Source organism: Dendrobates tinctorius, unplaced genomic scaffold (assembly GCF_039654945.1).
Source record: "Dendrobates tinctorius isolate UK_male_01 unplaced genomic scaffold, ASM3965494v1 ptg000011l, whole genome shotgun sequence".
NCBI lineage: Eukaryota > Metazoa > Chordata > Amphibia > Anura > Dendrobatidae > Dendrobates > Dendrobates tinctorius.
In genome coordinates, this window is record NW_027361679.1 from 16,355,645 (window position 1) to 16,372,967 (window position 17,323).

Below are 17,323 nucleotides of genomic sequence, written 5' to 3' on the forward strand. Positions count from 1 at the left end.
AAGGAGACAAACCGCACTCTGCAGTAGAGTTACTTAAATATAAACTTCTGGTCAAGGTACACTGCATCAGCACCCATTTCTGCTAGTCAGCTTCAGCTGCCTCCCCTCTGGCAGTGCTGCAGCAGCGCATGCAAGTGCCAGATCACTGAATGCTGTGCGACTTGCCCACACACTGTAACACCACACTGCACACGAGAGCAAGGCTTTTTGAGCAGCAGAGGCCAGTTGTTGAGTACCAGCTCCAACACGTCTGTCACTATTCTGGTCAGCCTCCGCACATAGCAACAGAAGAGTGGGCATGGGTGTCTGACATTTGTGTGGTTCTCCAAGACTTTGAGGACTCTACAAAGATGGTGAGCAGTGATGACACCATAGTAGGCACAACTATCCTTCTACTGTGCCTACTTAACCCCTTAAAGAATGGAGGAATTTCAATTTTTGCGTTTCCATTTTTGGCTCCACCTTCCCAGAGCCGTAACTTTTTTATTTTTCCATCAATAAGGCCATGTGAGAGCTTGTTTTTTTGCGGGACAAATTTTACCTTTGTAAGACATCATTGGTTTTACCATATCATGTACTGGAAAGCAGGAAAAAAATTCTAAATGAGATGAAATTGCAAAAAAAAGTGGAATTCCACAATTGTTTTTTTTTTTCTTACCATGTTCACTAAATGCTAAAATGGTCTAGCCATTATGATTCCCCAGGTCCTGTATTACCCTCCTTATCAACTTTTACTGACCTGGCACTGCATGAGAGCTTCTATGAGTTTAGAAGTACCACAACTTCACTTTGTTCAGAAAATTTGAATGAGGTAGTACAGTTGGTGCCTTGAAAGGTGTGTGGATGACCCTGCTTGTAATTTTTGGCAGCCTTTGCACTTAGTTCATAGCCTTTATGAGTATAGGAGTACCACCACATGACAATTTGAAAAGAATGTGTATGAGGCTCTAGTTTATGTCTAATACAGGATGAATCTAAGTCCCTAATTTTTGGCACTTCTTGCTTCTTTCATAAATTACACTAAAATTTTCAATTTTTTTTTGTAAAAAATTCTATTTTGGTTTACTTTAATTATGTTTTTAATACTTTTTAAATTTTGCTTACATACAAGTCATAATAAAGGAAAAAATGTTTCTTAACATTTTTTTCCTGTAAACAACAAGTTCTCTTCGATTTTCAATATTTTATTGTCAGTCCTTAAAGTGGAGGAAAAGTGTGACACCATTGTTCTCAGCAGCAGTGTGGGAGTCACAGATGCTTCCAAGGGTCTTCGCCATGCTGTTCTCCTTCCATTCAGCACTTTTTCCCATACATTTCAATATTTTCACTGCCCTTCAGACCTCCTTTTAGGGTCTGTCTGAAAAATGCTTGGATTTCCATTGACTCACATTATATTCGTTACTTGAAATGAGAACCCCAGCATTAGGAATTGCTCGGTTCGAGTAATGAGCAACCGAGCATTTTTAGTGCTTGCTCATCTCTAGTTTTGATACATTTTGTAAGGATTTTTTTTTCCTTCCTTGCTTAGTTTAGAGAGTTTCCTACAGGATCTTCTTCAAATAAGTGACATTCACTTTCTTTTTAGTCCCTGGTGTTTTTCAAAACATATTTAGCAAAAAAAAGGTTAAAAAACTCCTAATATAAATACCAAAATGGATTTCCCATATAAATTAATCGGATTTTTTTTCCAAGAGATTTTGTAGATGATTTTGTAGAGGATCTGCTCAAAAAAACTACTAAAAAACGTTTTGTGAATATAGCCTTATATGAAAAATGCTTTACTCTACATTACAGGTTTTTTTTTTGCAATTTCCTGTGTATGCCTATGTAATACAAGGTCAGCTGTAATTAACTAGCCATAATCATGCTTTCATTCTTTAGGACTATGCAGTAGAATCCGCAGTAAATGAAATCTAATTGTACATTGGCTATTCATTAGGAGTAACATTCTCACTTTAGAGCTATGTAACTGATTGCTGTGCCTGGTCTTTTATTCTGTTGTATTTAAATTAAGCAGAAGTCACTGATAAAGTAGTTATTTGGGATGAGCTAGCTGAGAGTAATCTCAGAAGTTTGGACAGTATGCTTCAGAAATATTGTATCCCTTCAAGGTCAAACTATGCGAGGGAGAAAAGTACAGAGTAAAATTCCTCTGGGAAGATATGTTTTAGCAGCTGTGGAAAAGAAAGATTAGTACATTTTTGTATAAAGAAGAAATGTTTTACAATAGGAATTTGATATAACTTCAGGGTTATAACTCACTGCAGCTGAGCAGGACAACAGGGTACTATGCGCTAGCCGGAAATCAGCAATGTGGGTCAGATACAATACATAACATATCTGACTCGCAACAGTCTCCTGATATGAACATAATAGTGACTTGTGATTAGCCCCATAGAGCCGAGTACTGAGTTCAAAACCTACATCTGTAAGCAGTTTCTGTGTTTTCCCCGTGTTTGCATGGGTTTCCTACTACACCCCAAAGGCATACATTTTGGGGACAGCAATAATAATGCCTGTAAAGTGCTATGCAATATACAGCAGAGTATTTTTGAACGTTTGTCATACTGTGTTTTTTCTTTGTGTTTCTTATGATGATGCTGTATAAAATAACAGTAAATAAATATATATATATAGAGAGAGAGAGAATGTATTCATACCTTGCAAACTTTTCCAAATTTTTTCATGGTACTCCTACACGTGTGTAGTGTAAAGGAAATTACGCACGTGGTCAATATTGCTGGTACCCCTCATTTAATAACAGAAAAACTCACAGTCGTCACCAAAATAACTTGAATCTGACAAAAGTAATAATAAATCAAAATTCTATGAAAATGAACAAATGAAAGTCAGACATTGCTTTTCAACCATGCTTCCACAGAATTTTTTAAAAAATAAAATTCATGAAATAGGCCTGGACAGAAATGATGGTACCCTTAATATTTTGTTGCACAACCTTTTGAGGAAATCACTGCAATCAAATAATGTTGCTCCTGGGATCTGTTGTAGCCATTCTTCCAACTTAGGGGTCACTGCTCCAAGTGCTCCTATCACCACTGGAATCACTGTTGCCTTCATCTTCCACATCTTCTCCAGTTCTCCTTTGAGGCCCTGGTATTTCTCCAGTTTCTCAGATTCCTTCTTTTTGATGTTGCCGTCACTTGACACTGCCACATCTATTATCATTGCTGTCTTCTGATCCTTATCTTCTATGATAATGTCTGGTTGATTAGTCAACACCTGCTTATGCATCTGGATCTTGAAGTCCCACAGGATTTTAGCCCTTTCATTCTCCACCACTTTTTCTGGACTTAGGGGGACTTAGCCCATATGCTGTGCAGATGTTCCTGTATACAATTCTCGCTACTTGGTTGTAGCTTTCAGTATACGCTGCTCCTGCTTGCATTTTGCATCCTTCCACTCTGTGTTGGACGGTTTCTGAGGTTTCTTTGCATAGTCTGCACCTTGTGTAGGGGAGTAACTACCACGGTCGCAGTGGTACTGGGCCCCGGGGGGAGTCAGGGGCCCGGCAGGTCAGGCCGTGATATCTCTCAACCGTGCCGATTCTCACGGGATAGTCCTGTTTTTGACCCCCCCCCACGACCGCACTGAGCTGCCACCCCCATGCACCCCCTCCTCACCCTCCCATATAGACCCACCGCAGCCAGCCCCCCACAGCCTGCAATGAAGTCCTTTTCTGTGCGCACAGGACCTGTGATGAGGTCACAGAATGGGAGGAGTCAGGGGTCACATGATCAGGAGCCTCGTTGTCTGCAGGACTCTGCTGTGTGCTCTGCTTACTGTGGTAAGTGATGAAGTCAGCAACTTTATGCTCCATCGCAACTCTTAACAGTATGGATGTCTTGAGAACACCGATTCTGTTAACAATGTAGCAGACAAGATGGCCCATGACCAGACAGATCTTCTGGCATTTGCCAGAATTGCCAGATGGCCAGTCCGGCCCTGGGTTCCAGTAATACTTTGCGTGAATGACCGCTGATGACGTTGCGCTCTCGCGAGAGTGACGTCATCTCAGGTCCTTCGCGCAAAGCATTACTTTGACCGGAAGATGCCGGGAGCACCGCAGAGCAGATCGGAAGGGGCAGGGGCCGTGGGAAGGTGAGAATAACAATATTTTTCACTTTTTTATTATTTTATCATCCTATCTATCACCACATTTCCAAGCGATGCTAATCGCTTGGAATGCACAAGCATTCCGCAAGCGAAAAACACTTGCAAAATGCTTGTTTCTCATGGGAAAAACACATGCGAATTCATAGCATTTCTGCACGTGTGCACATAGCCTAAAAGGTGTCCTATCAGTGTACAACGAAATGTAATATGAGTATTGCGCTTTATTAAAACAGCAATCACACTATTGAGTGTTCAAATCCCATAGAGAGACTAACCAAAAATTGAAAACCAAAAAGTAATAAAAGTATACAGTGGGGAAAAAAGTATTTAGTCAGCTACCAATTGTGCAAGTTCTCCCACATAGAAAGATGAGAGAGGCCTGTAATTGACATCATATGTAGACCACAACTATGAGAGTCAAAATGTGAAAACAAATCCAGAAAATCACATTGTCTGATTTGGCAATATTTATTTTTCAAATCATGGTGGAAAAAGTATTTGTAGAGAGAGCACGGCACTCAGGAATAGCTTGGTTATCGGTGCTCAAGTCGGGTGTCCAACCCATCAAATCAAAATGACCAAAATCTTGGCACTCAATGTGTGAAATATTCAGATACTTTTTATTTCGTGCATCCAGACAGAAAGGGTTAAACGTTTTCGGTCCACTATAGGACCTTCATCAGAACAATCTTGTTTACTGAAATATACATACAAAAAGAGAACAAAAACAAAATGTTAACTGCTGTCTGCATCATCACAGAAATACATACTAACAAAAGACATGACAAAATATATGTTCCAACTTCGTCAAAAAACTTCCAAGGAGAAAGAGACGGCTAGTGGAGGTACTATCCAAGGGTGTTTTACTGAGTCAGGCGATGGTAACTCCAAAAGTGCTGTGCTGGTTTTTAAGGAAGAGGTAGCCAATAAGTGAGTATGGTTAAGCATAGAGGACTACACAGACCGAATATTGGTGGTAATATAGTGAGACCTTGTGCTTCAAAGGATACAGGTATAGCGGTATACCATACATGTGCATTCTAGTGCTTCCAAGAAGGCTAGGAATATCAAATCAATACCTGAAACAGATAAATCCTTTAAATGCTAGCCAAAGAGGACAAAGTAGAGAGTCTGAAAGCAAAATGGAGGTTCTAAATGAAAATGCAAAATGCAAAAGACGTGACACAATGTATATGGCAGTCATATCGCAGCATAGTACCAAATAAGTGTGGTCATACAATGGGAGAATAACTAAGATGGGATACTTGGATAGCCTGTGAATGTGTTAAGAAGCTGGCATCTAGGAAGTTTATATGGACAGAACCATCCAAATTTAGAGCAGGCAGCTGTGAAAATACTGTAGATGGCCATAGAATCATTGAATCGTAGAGTTGGAAGGGACCTCCTGGGCCATCTAGTCCAACCCCCTACTCAAAGCAGGATTTGCTAAATCTTCCCAGACAGATGTCTGTCCAGCCTCTGTTTGAAGACTTCTATTGAAGGAGAACTCACCACCTCTCGTGGCAGCCTGTTCCACTCATTGATCACTCTAACTGTCAAAAAGTTTTTTCTAATATCTAGTCTGTGTCTTCTCCCATTCAGTTTCATCCCATTGCTTCTAGTCTTTCCTTGTGCAAATGAGAATAAAGATGATCCTTCTACAATGTGACAGCCCTTGAGATATTTGTAGACAGCTATTAAGTCTCCTCTCAGTCTTCTTTTCTGCAAGCTAAACATTCCCAAATCCTGCAACCTTTCCTCATAAGACAAGGTTTTCAGACCGGTCACCATTCTGGTCGCTCTTTTCTGAACTTGCTCCAGTTTGTTGATGTCTTTTTTAAAATGTGGTGCCCAAAACTGGACACAGTATTCCAGATGAGGTCTGACCAAAGAGGAGTGGAGGGCAATAATGACTTCACGTGATCTAGACTGTATGCTTCTGTTAATACATCCTAGAATTGCATTTGCTTTTTTTGCTGCTGCATCACACTGTTGACTCATATTCAGTCTGTGATCTATTAGTGTACCCAAGTCTTTTTCACATGAGCTGTTGCTTAGCCCTATTCCTCCCTTTCTGTATATGCTTTTTTCATTTTTATTGCCCAGATGTAGTACTTTATTTTTCCCTGTTAAAAACCATTCTGTTAGTTGCTGCCCACTGCTCCAATTTATTTATATCTTTTTGAATCCTCTCTCTCTCTTCTCTAGCTTTGTGTCACCAGCAAATAAAAGAAGTGACATACTTGTAGGAGGCAGGAAATGAGTTGAGGGGAATGCTGTAGATAAGCCCCTGATGGCTGTGTCCGCAGCTGATAGACTGAAAATTAGGTGACAGATTCCCTGTAAGGCTGCTATCAAAGCAACCTGGGCTATAACAACACCTCAGCAGTGCCACAGGCTGATTGCTTCCATGCCACATTGCATTGATGCAGTAATTGATGCAAAAGGAGCCCCAACCAAGTATTGAGTGCATTTACTATGCATACATTTCAGTAGACCAACATTTTGGATTTTAACATCATTTTTCAAGCTGGTGTTATAAAGTATTCTAATTTACTGAGATAATGAGTTTTGGGTTTTCATTGGCTGTAAGCCATAATCATCAACATTAACAGAAATAAACGCTTGAAATAGATCACTCTGTTTCTAATGACTCTATATAATGAGTTTCACTTTTTGTATTTAAGAACTGAAATAAATTAACTTTTTGATGATGTTCTAATTTTGTGAGAAGCATCTGTATGTTATCTGTATGTTTTATCTGCATATATTTGAATCCATGAATGTTATATGTATTTTCTGCTTTTAACTAATCTGAATTCTAATTGGGGGTTTTATTTGGTTTGATTAAAGGTTATGTTTTAAGGTACTCTTTTGCTATATACACATTAATTACCAAGAGAATTTTGGGTGACCTATTACCTTTGTATACCCTTGCTGGTATAATAATACATGTTATCCTCAACTCTAGTTCTTCATTTTAAAATTATTTGCCAATTTCTTAATATATAACGACTGCAACTTTGCTTCTGATATTGAGCTCCCAATCCCCAGCAAAGATGTAAATTTAGGCTGCCTCCACTCACCACTAGTGTGAGCTTATTGCAGATGCACAATATTTAAAGCGGTTGTGCAGTCAAAAATGTTAAGTCTGCAGTCATGCACTGTGCACTGCAAGGATTCGCCAGTTTCTGATCCGGAAGCAGCAGGTATGTATGAGATATTAATACTCTTGCCTACAACCCGACAAGTGGGCGCAGCCTTGCTCCATACTCTAGTATAGAGCAAAGCCACTCCCCATCTAGTTATGCACCTGTCCAATGGGCGTATCCAACATTAGGGTGTGGCCTCACCCAAAACAAGTGTATGGCGAAAGGCCGCAACCACTAGTCCAGCTCTGACCAGGAGTATGCATAACGCATAAGTACCCGCCTCTCCCAGCTCAGAAACTGGTGAATCCACGCAGTGCACAGTGTGTAATCTGGGGGGAATCATAAGTCTGCAGAACTCTACACAAAAATGCTTATTCATGCACATATGATCCTGTTTTTTAGGGAAAATCCACTATAGCCATAAAGAGCCATTTGTTTACTATAGTAGTTATTAGGAATCCATGATATTCAGCTGATTTATTGCATATAGGATTGGGCATTAAAGTTTCCCCTCTGAACTAAGACGCATAATACAGTCAATAGGATAAAAAATAAACCTAAAACCAAACTCAGGCTGGCTGTAGTATGCATGCCACGTACAAAGACAGAAATCTGAAGCCATGGAACAGAGAACTGCCTGTGCTCCCTGCACAATGAAGGCTTCTTTGACTGGACTGCATTACTTTTTCACAGACACTTGCAGAATGTGAAGCTTGTTATACAGTATATAGAAGCCTCTTTATTTATGAACTTGCTCATATGGCCATAATTGTTACTATGAACTAGGTTGACAATCTTAATTTAGATTTGTAGCTTTTTTTTAGCCTTGTACCCTCCAGATTTTCTGGCAAAATGCTCAGTGGGAGTTAGTTTTGCTTACTGGCTTGTCAGAACATATTTTGTGAAAGAGACAACATACTTAGCATTGTAAATCCCAAAATGTGAAAACTTTTATTCAAGAAAAATGAAGTAAAGCCATACAATTAGAGCATAAAGAAGTTACAACCAAAAAACAAACTCAAGAAAATGATTCTTTGCTGGACGTCACCTAAGGTGTGTGGATGCCGCGGTGCAGAAGATGAAGACACAGAGGTAACATAACCAAAGATTATTTATTAATCTAATACAACGGTTTAGTTGATTATGATACAGAATTAAATAGGACTGACAATTTATTGGACTGCAGTGAAGTATTTTACAAAGGAAATATATACCGCTTTTTGGGATTAGGAGTTACTATAACAATTCTAACAATTAAAACTCTGTCTTACAAGGCAACAAAAAATAATGTTGGGTATGACATTTCGATCCTAATACCCTGGTCCATAGTGTGTCATAGTCAGTCTCATACTCTTCACCGTCGTCGTTTAGTCAATCTCAGCACAGGCCCTAATGGGAGTCAGTGGTACTACTCTGTTAATATGTCGAAAGGAAAAGCCAGCTCACTGTATAGGCAGGTCCAAGAAGCAGGAACCGGCGTAACAGGCAATGTAGAAAGGAAGAGGAGATTTCCAGCTACTTGTTCAATAAAATTAATTAAAGTTTATTCAAACAATTAAAAAATCCATGTAGGGGCAAACGGTGGACAGAGAAACAACATGGCGACGCGTTTCAAATGCAGACAGCATTTTTCCTCAAGGCCTGATGGGAATGGATTACCCATAAATCTTATATACATAAGGGACTGATTTCAATTGGGTGCAGGACTCACATGCCATTTAAAAAAAACATCTAAATACAATGAAAGCAATAGCATAAAATACACAAAACAATAGATGAGAATGAAAAAGTCAAAATATATAATACACAAAAAAAAGCATCTCTGAGTCCCATGTCGGTGCTGAGAACAATGTTGTCCGAGTATTACGATAGTTTTACGGACCACTGTCGGTGATTGACAGCGGCACTTAACATGTTAACCGCCTCGGGTGGATCATGATTAGTGCTAGGGGCACATGTCAGCTGATGCCCATATTAATACGGGAGACCCGACATACGCCGTACAGGTACAGTCCATATCGTGAAGAGGTTAAGAAGTGGGTATCCTACACTGTGCTTGGGCAGATAAACATTTATCCCTGATGGGTATACATGTATATAAAAGAATGTTCAATGTAGGCCTCTAAAAAATGCCAATGCGGGCATTATAAACACCCTTCAAAATTTATAGCGAGGGTAGCAAGTTGATATGGCGGTGGTGGATGAGGAGGAGGATGACACAAAAAAGGCGAAATGCTGAAGCGTATACCCATGTTTGGCTGGGATGGCTTACATGGGAATAAACCGGAAAAAAAACACTGGATTTTAGTTTATGTTCTGCTGCTGTTATCCGGTGGTGTACAGAAGTCAATTCAACCCTTCATTTTGATAAGAGTCAGCCTGTCAGCATTTTCAGTTGACAAGCAAATGCGGCTATCGGTTATAATGCACCCTCTCTGGTAAAACGCTAGTGGCAGGGCAGGCCTGGACTTCCAAGGCATAGAGAAACAGTTCATGCCATGTGTCTAGCTTAGATACCCAATAGTTGTTAGGCACAGAGGATTCACAGAGAACCCCGTGCATCAGGGCCTGGGTGCTGGGAGGGTCTGAGAAAACTGTCCCAGACCTTTGAGAGTGTTCCCCTGTCTCTGTTGCATCTGGTGTGTCTCCCTAGTCTCCACTTCCTTTGTTGTCCAAGGAATTGTGACCGCTGTCAACATCGTTGCCAGATGGGAATTTTTTTAATAATTCTTCAACATGAGACTTTTTGTACTGCAACATTTTATTAGACCTCTCCATCACGGGAAGAAGAGATGTAAAGTTCTCCTTAAAGCGTGGGTCTACAAGGGTGAACAACCAATAAATAGTGTTGGACAAAACGCGTAGAACGTGAGGGTCACGAGAAAGGCAGCGGAACATAAACTCAGCCATGTATGCCTGAGACTGGTAATTGTGCTGATACTGGCATGACAGATGTTGCAAATGGCCTTTTTTGGATTAATTGGACTGTCTTTAAAAAAAAAAGTGCCAGACTTGGGAACACATAATGCTTGGCTTAACAACTTAACCCGTGTTGGAGGTCACAGGAAATGATTGCCCGCCTTGTGTCTCTGGCCACCACACTGCCTCGTCCTGCCTGTTGTGGTGCTGTGGATCCCTCCCCCTGTGCACTGTTGTCCTCGCTCTGCATGTCACCTTCTTAGGTTGGGTCAGTGACTTCAACTACCACCAACTCGTGTTCCACATCCGCGCCCTCGTCCTCTTCCTGACTTGCTGACATAACACCACCATTTGATGGCAATTGTGTCTCATCATCATCCAACTCTTGCGACAGTAATTGCATGTTCCACCTTCGCCTTTTTTTGCGTGTAAGGAGGTGGTGGGGACCCTCAGTTGCCTCCTCTCTCATGTATGCCGGGCATTGTGTGCCCCATGCGGTGCCCTGACAGTTTGACTATAAGTTAATGTATTAACATTGTGTATCATTGATTTATTAATGTGTCTGTATGTCTGATATTGTACTATTGTTTTACAATTGTGAGTGTACTGTATTATGCAACATGTATGTAATTAGTTCAGGGTTAGAACAGGTTAACAAAAGGGGCTGGATTAGCAGCTTAGAAAAAGCAGGAAGCTCCTGCTGTTTGAGCAGTGCCCAGGCAGGCTTGCCCAGGGCAGGATGCTCTGCTTGCTCGGGAGCATATTATAACCTTGAAGGGGAGAAAGGGTTGGCAGAAGACTTCCAGCAAGATGGTGCACCTCCACATTATGGGTGTCAGGTCCGAGCATTCCTACAAGGAATCTAACCCCCTAAGACTAGCATTTCTTCTGCAGTGTTGCTATCAGTGTTTCAAGAGTGGAAGAAGAAGGTTGCATTGACAATTCAACATAATGGGCAGCACTTTGAACACATTTTATAAGTGGTCATAAACTTGTAAATAACTCATGAAAGAATAAAGATATGTTAAAACCAAGCACCATTGTTTTTCTTGTGTAATTCTCAATAAGTTTGATGTGTCACGTGACCCTCTTCCCATTGAAAAAATAAAGTCGATCCAAAATGACTGACTTCAAAATGGCCACCATGGTCACCACCCATCTTGAAAAGTTTTTCCCCTCCCATATACTTATGTGCCACAAACAGGAAATTGCTATCACCAACCATTCCCATTTTATTTAGGTGTATCCATATAAATGGCCCACCCTGTATACTGATATTGTAGTTTGTTTAATATTTAATATTAAAATTTTCTAAAATTATTTGATAGCTATTCTGGCCTTCTATCAATGATTGACAGATCACTCTTGTGTCCCCCAACAGAGACATTGTGAAGGCAGCATCAATCCCTAGGGTGGCAAGTGTACATATTGATAGTTCGGCTCTCACAACATTATCAGGACCCTGCTATGCTTTATCACCCCAGGGAAAGAAGGCGCTTGTTCAAGAACTGGGGTGGGGGAGAAATTAGTGACCGGTTAGTTACTGGCTAGAGGCAAACAGTGGGTGGGGAAATAAGGAGAGATGCCAGAAACCTGTAAGTATGGTACCAACCCCTCTGCACTTGTGGCTCATTTGCATAAAAACATGCCAATGGATTACTCAAAACTGGAAATTGGGTTTTGAATTGAATCAACATTAAGGTGACTTTACAGAAGTTACATTAATTTGGGGTGTAAAAACCTTTCGACAAGTTCCCTTTACAATCAAAGAGACTGTGATAGTTCCAGAAATGTTTGAGTGCATTCCTTCAAGAACCATCAACTTTATTTTTTTTGCTCTTCGTCAGATCCCTTTTTTGCTTGGTATTTCTTCTCCATTTTTCCTTCTCTCTAGCTATTTCATTGTCTCCACACTTTTTTGTTCTTTTTTCTTGACTTCTCATTAGAGATGGGCGAACCCAAATAGTAAAGTTCGGTGTCCATACCAAATACCTAGTGTTTGGGCATGAACCCAGAACATGGACTTCTCCAGGAAGTCTGTTACTGTTCAGGTGCGGAAGCCTGAACATTGGGTGTTTCCCACGCTGTCATCTGCATGACAGCACGAGAAACACCAGTGGCTCTAATAGGCGGTAATGTCCTTAAGGACAGTCAGAGAGCTGTGGTTTCTACACTGTCAGATGACAGTGTGAGCCAGCAGCTGTGACTGGCGGTAAAAAGGTTACCTCTCATCACACACGTTGACTGATGAGAGAGTACAGCTCCCAGCAGCCTATGCCTGCTGCTGCTGACAACAGCGAAAGCAGCTGCCACTGATGGGAATATTCATCAGCTGGCATCTGTGCTATACATAAATTTTAAAAAAAAAGAAAATGATATGGGGTCGCTTCTATTTTTTGAGAAACAGCACAGCAAAACTGACTACTGTGGGCTGCAACTCCCAAAAATGATGTGGGGGGGTGTCCCCCCTACATTTAGTAACCAGCAAATGCTAAACAGACAGCTGGGGGCTGATGTTAATAGTCTAGGAAAAGGTCATGATTATTGTCCCCCTCCTAGACTAAAAACAGACTCTCAGCTGCCCTGAATTGGCGCATTAATAAGATGTCTCACTCTTCTCACTTGCCATGGTGCGGTCACAAGTGGGGTAATATTTGTAAGGTTGATGTCAGCTTTGTATTGTCAACTGACATCAAGCCCAGGGGTTAGTAATGGAGAGGCGTCTATAAAACACCCCCATTACTAACCCTATAATTAGATTGTAAAAAAGACACAGCCAGAATAAAATCCTTTATTTGAAAAAAAGACAGACTCCTTTATTTGAAATAAAAAAGCACAATCATACTCACCTTACGCCTAATCCAAAACAACGGATGTTCTGGTCCCCTATTCATCTGAATGGGGTCTGTTTTCGGGTATCGTTCTGGTACCCGAACCAGACTTCTTTTAGATGTTCGGTCGGACCCGAACATCCATAGGTTCACTTATCACTACTACTCGCTCACTTTCCTGCTTTCATTCTCTTAATGTCTCACTGTATCTCTCTTTCCATTTGTCTCATGCTATCAGACTACAGTTGTGCTCAAATGTTTACATACCCCAGCAGATTTTTTGCTTTCTTGGCATTTTTTTTCAGAGAATATGAATGATAAAACCAAACCTTTTTCTCCACTCATGGCTAGTGGTTGTGTGAAGCCATTTATTATCAAACTACTGTGTTTTCTCTTTTTAAATCATAAAAAGGTCACAGGTGAGGATGTTACCTTTAGTAGCCATTCAAACCCATTAAGCCCCAGTTACACACTGCGATATCGCTAACAATATCGCTGCAAAGTCACTGATTTTGTGACGTTGCAGCGATATTGCTAGCGATATCGCTGCATGTGATACTTATCTCCGACCGGCTCCCCCGCTGGTTATCGCTGATCGCGCGAGAAGCTCCTGGACCATTCCTCGTCGTCCACTTCCTGCGGCGCTTCCTGTTGCGCCGATGCGCGACGCGTGGAGCCGGGCGGGAGGACGCAGGGTCGCCGCGTCTGACAGGTAAGTAGCGACCCCCGTCCCCAGCGATGTCGCTGGTGAGATCTGCTTGAGTGGCAGCTCACTAGCGACCACCTAGTGATTCACCAGCGATCCTGACCGCGTCATATCGCTGGTCGGGATCGCTGGTGTCGCTAGGTGTAACGGTACCCTTAGTGTCAACTTCTGTGCATGTTATCAGGCCAAAATCACCAGGGTATGTAAACTTTTGATCAGGGTCATTTGGATGTTTTGGGTTTTCATTATGATTTATAAAGAGGAAACACAGTAGTTTGGCAATAAATTGCTTCATCAACCACTAACCATGAGTAGAGAAAAATATTTGCTGTTATCATTCACATTCTTCGTAAAAAGGCCAAGAAAGCAAAAATCTACCGGGGTGTGTAAACGTTTGAGCACAACTGTATGCTACTTTTGACTTTGATTAGCTGAAGTAATGGCACAATAAGACCACGTGACAAAGCTTGCTTGTCGTCAGGTTTTGTATTACATAATCATAGCTTGGGTTTCTATTCTCGGCCACCATTATTTAGCATTTAGTGACTGCATATTCTCCACAATAGAGTTCATTCAGTGAAATTGCTGCTTATTTTTTATTGTGGCCAAACATATTTCATTCACATGGCAACTTTATCACTGTACATGTACACCATTGCTGTAATTGATATAAAACACTGGACCTGTGAATGGCAGGTAAGGTTTCTTTTCATAGATTCAGTAAAGAAATTGCCACCAGCAATGTTAATGAATAATGTGTGTAAGAGCTTCTATTAGTTACATAAATCCCATTAGAATTCACCTTAACCTTTTTTTTCCCCCACAGAATACCCATTTGGAAAACTTCCAGTTTTAGAGATTGATGGAATTGTGTACTATCAGAGCCTTGCCATTGGGAGATTTCTAGCTAAAAAAGCAGGTAAGATAATTTACTATACATATATGGTTGTGTATGGTGGTTAGGTTAAGGGTCATATAGCTAGCAGCAATTGCACTCGGGGGCTGTGTAGGTCCAAAAGTTCCTCTACGACGTAGGAAGACATCAAGGTTTCACCCTGGGCATTGTTAGAGACTTTACATTGGGGCAGAAGAGTTTTAAGTCACATCTCTGATGTCACACTGGAAAATGACATAAAGAAAATTCACGAACTATAAAGTAATGTAACAAGTGGGTGCATAATGTAAAAAATGAGTTTAACCTTGAAATTGTCAAAGTACAAGCACAGCTTTAAAGTCAGAAGTAGCAAGGCATAATGAAATGGGAAAGTGAAAAGCGTACTACAGAGATTTCAGCACTTTATCATCTTTACTTATGCATTAAAATACACTGATGGGAACATCTGTCTCTGATGGACAGAAAAAGGTTTGGAAGACTTGATATATTCTGAGAAAATGAAGTGATTTGAGATTTAGTTACATGAGAGGTCAAATATACATTTTTTTATATTTTTGCTCACGTTCCTGTGGAGAACTTTTAGCACATAATGCTAAATGTTTGTGATTGGAAAATATAAAGAATTAATGTATAGATGACCATTAATTGGATCTGTTACCAGATTTCGCAATAAACACTGCATACATTATTGAATTAATCTCTCAGACCTAATGAGGCTGATGTACTTACTTTGAAAACTCAGAATGGATGTAAATCTTGATACTAAAACAGGAATTATATGAATCCATCTAGAGAATGAGAAAACTCAAGAATTCAAGTCTATTACTTTTCCAGCCACCTAGCCTTATTGATAGCTACAGCTTGTACAGCAACAGCAGGGAGAAGGGACATTGAGTAGTTGTTAATCAGGTTATGTGTATGGGAAATGAGGTTTATATTTCAATAAGAATTATGCAACCATTCTGACATGGAATACCAAAGTAAGTACCATATATACTCGAGTATAAGCCGAGATTTTCAGCCCATTTTTTAAGGCTGAAAGTCGTCATCCCTCCCCCCCACACTCGGCTTATACTCGAGTCATATACACCAGGGAGTTGGTGGGGGAGTGGGAGCGGGGGTGTCAGATCATACTTACCCCCCTGCTGGTGCGTCTCTGCAACCCCCCTGCTTCTCCCACGGTCTCCGGCAAGTTCCTTCAACGGTCACGTGGTACTGCTCATTAAAGTCATGAATATGCGCATATTCATGACTTTAATGAGTGGTACCACTTGACCGCTGAAGGAAGGAAAAGCTGCCGGAGACCGTGAGAGAAGCGGGGCTGCAGAGACTGCGCCAGGAGGGGGTAAGTATATGCGATATTCACCTGTCCCCGTTCCACCACTGCTCACCGCTCTGTCCTCTGCGTCCTCTATCTGTCACGTTCAGGTCAGAGGGTGCGATGACATGGTAAGGGCACACCACGCCCTCTGCCTGAAAAGTCACTGAGAGGACCCGGAAGACAGACCGGCACGCGTCGGTGGAACGGGGACAGGTGAATATCTCAGGTGCCGGGGCCCTGAGCCAGCGGTGACACTGGCACCTGGTCCCCATAGCGTGCCGGTGTCCCCGCCTTCTCAGGACAATGGCACTTGGCCCCAAGCAACGAGAGGTGAGTATGTCATTTTTTTTTATTTGCAGCAGCATATGGGGCATAATATATGGAGCATCATATGGGGCAGCATATGGGCATAATATATGGAGCATCATATGGGGCCTATTCTATGGAGCAGCATATAGGGCATAATCTATGGAGCGTCTTATGGGGCAGCATATGAGGCATAATCTATGGAGCATCTTATGGGGGCATAATCTATGGAACAGCATATGGGGCATAATCTATGGAGCTTTTTATGGGGCATAATCTATGGAGCATCTTATGGGGCATAATCTATAGAGCATCTTATGGGGGCATAATCTATGGAACATTTTATGGGGCAGCATATGGGGCATAATCTATGAAGCATCTTATGGGGGCAAAATCTATGGAGCAGCACATGGGGCATAATCTTTGGAGCAGCATATGGGGCATAATCTATGGAGCATCTTATGGGGCATACTCTATGGAGCATCTTATGGGGCATAATCTATGGAGCATTTTATGGGGCAGCATATGGGGCATAATCTATGGGGCAGCATATGGGGCATATTATTCTATGGAGCATCTTATGGGGTGTATTTTGAATGGAGCATCTTATGGGGCTATCATGAACTGTATGAAGCATTATATGGGGCTCCTGATTCAATATGGATATTCAAAAACATTTAACCTACTGATGTCTCAATTAATTTTACTTTTATTGGTATCTATTAGAGTTGAGCGAAACGGGTCGGTCAAATTGATATGTCGCCGACTTTCACTAAAGTCGATTTTCGCTGATCGAAACCCGACCACAGCGTGAGGTCGGCCATGAGGTGGTCGGCCATGAGGTCGCCGGCCCGCGTGCCAAAGTCACGTTTTCCATGATGCTTCCAGCGCCTTTTCTCAGCCAATCATCAAGGACGCACACTGTGGGCAACGCGATGACATCGGCAGCAGCCACCACCATCTTACAGAAGGGCATTTGTGTGATTGGCTTGCTTTGTGTAGTGTCACAGCGGCTATAAAAGCCCTGACCGCCGACCGCCATTTTACTTCTGCCGATCT

General features: G+C 41.4%; 1 protein-coding gene across 1 annotated transcript in view; it reads left to right on the plus strand.

Annotated features, from left to right (window-relative positions):
* HPGDS (hematopoietic prostaglandin D synthase) overlaps window positions 1-17,323 on the plus strand; it is a 101,314-nt gene that overhangs the window by 57,832 nt on the left and 26,159 nt on the right. Inside the window, exon 3 of the mRNA XM_073589955.1 lies at window positions 14,569-14,661. Coding sequence (XP_073446056.1) covers window positions 14,569-14,661 — 93 coding nt within the window. The remainder of the gene's footprint in view (window positions 1-14,568; window positions 14,662-17,323) is intronic.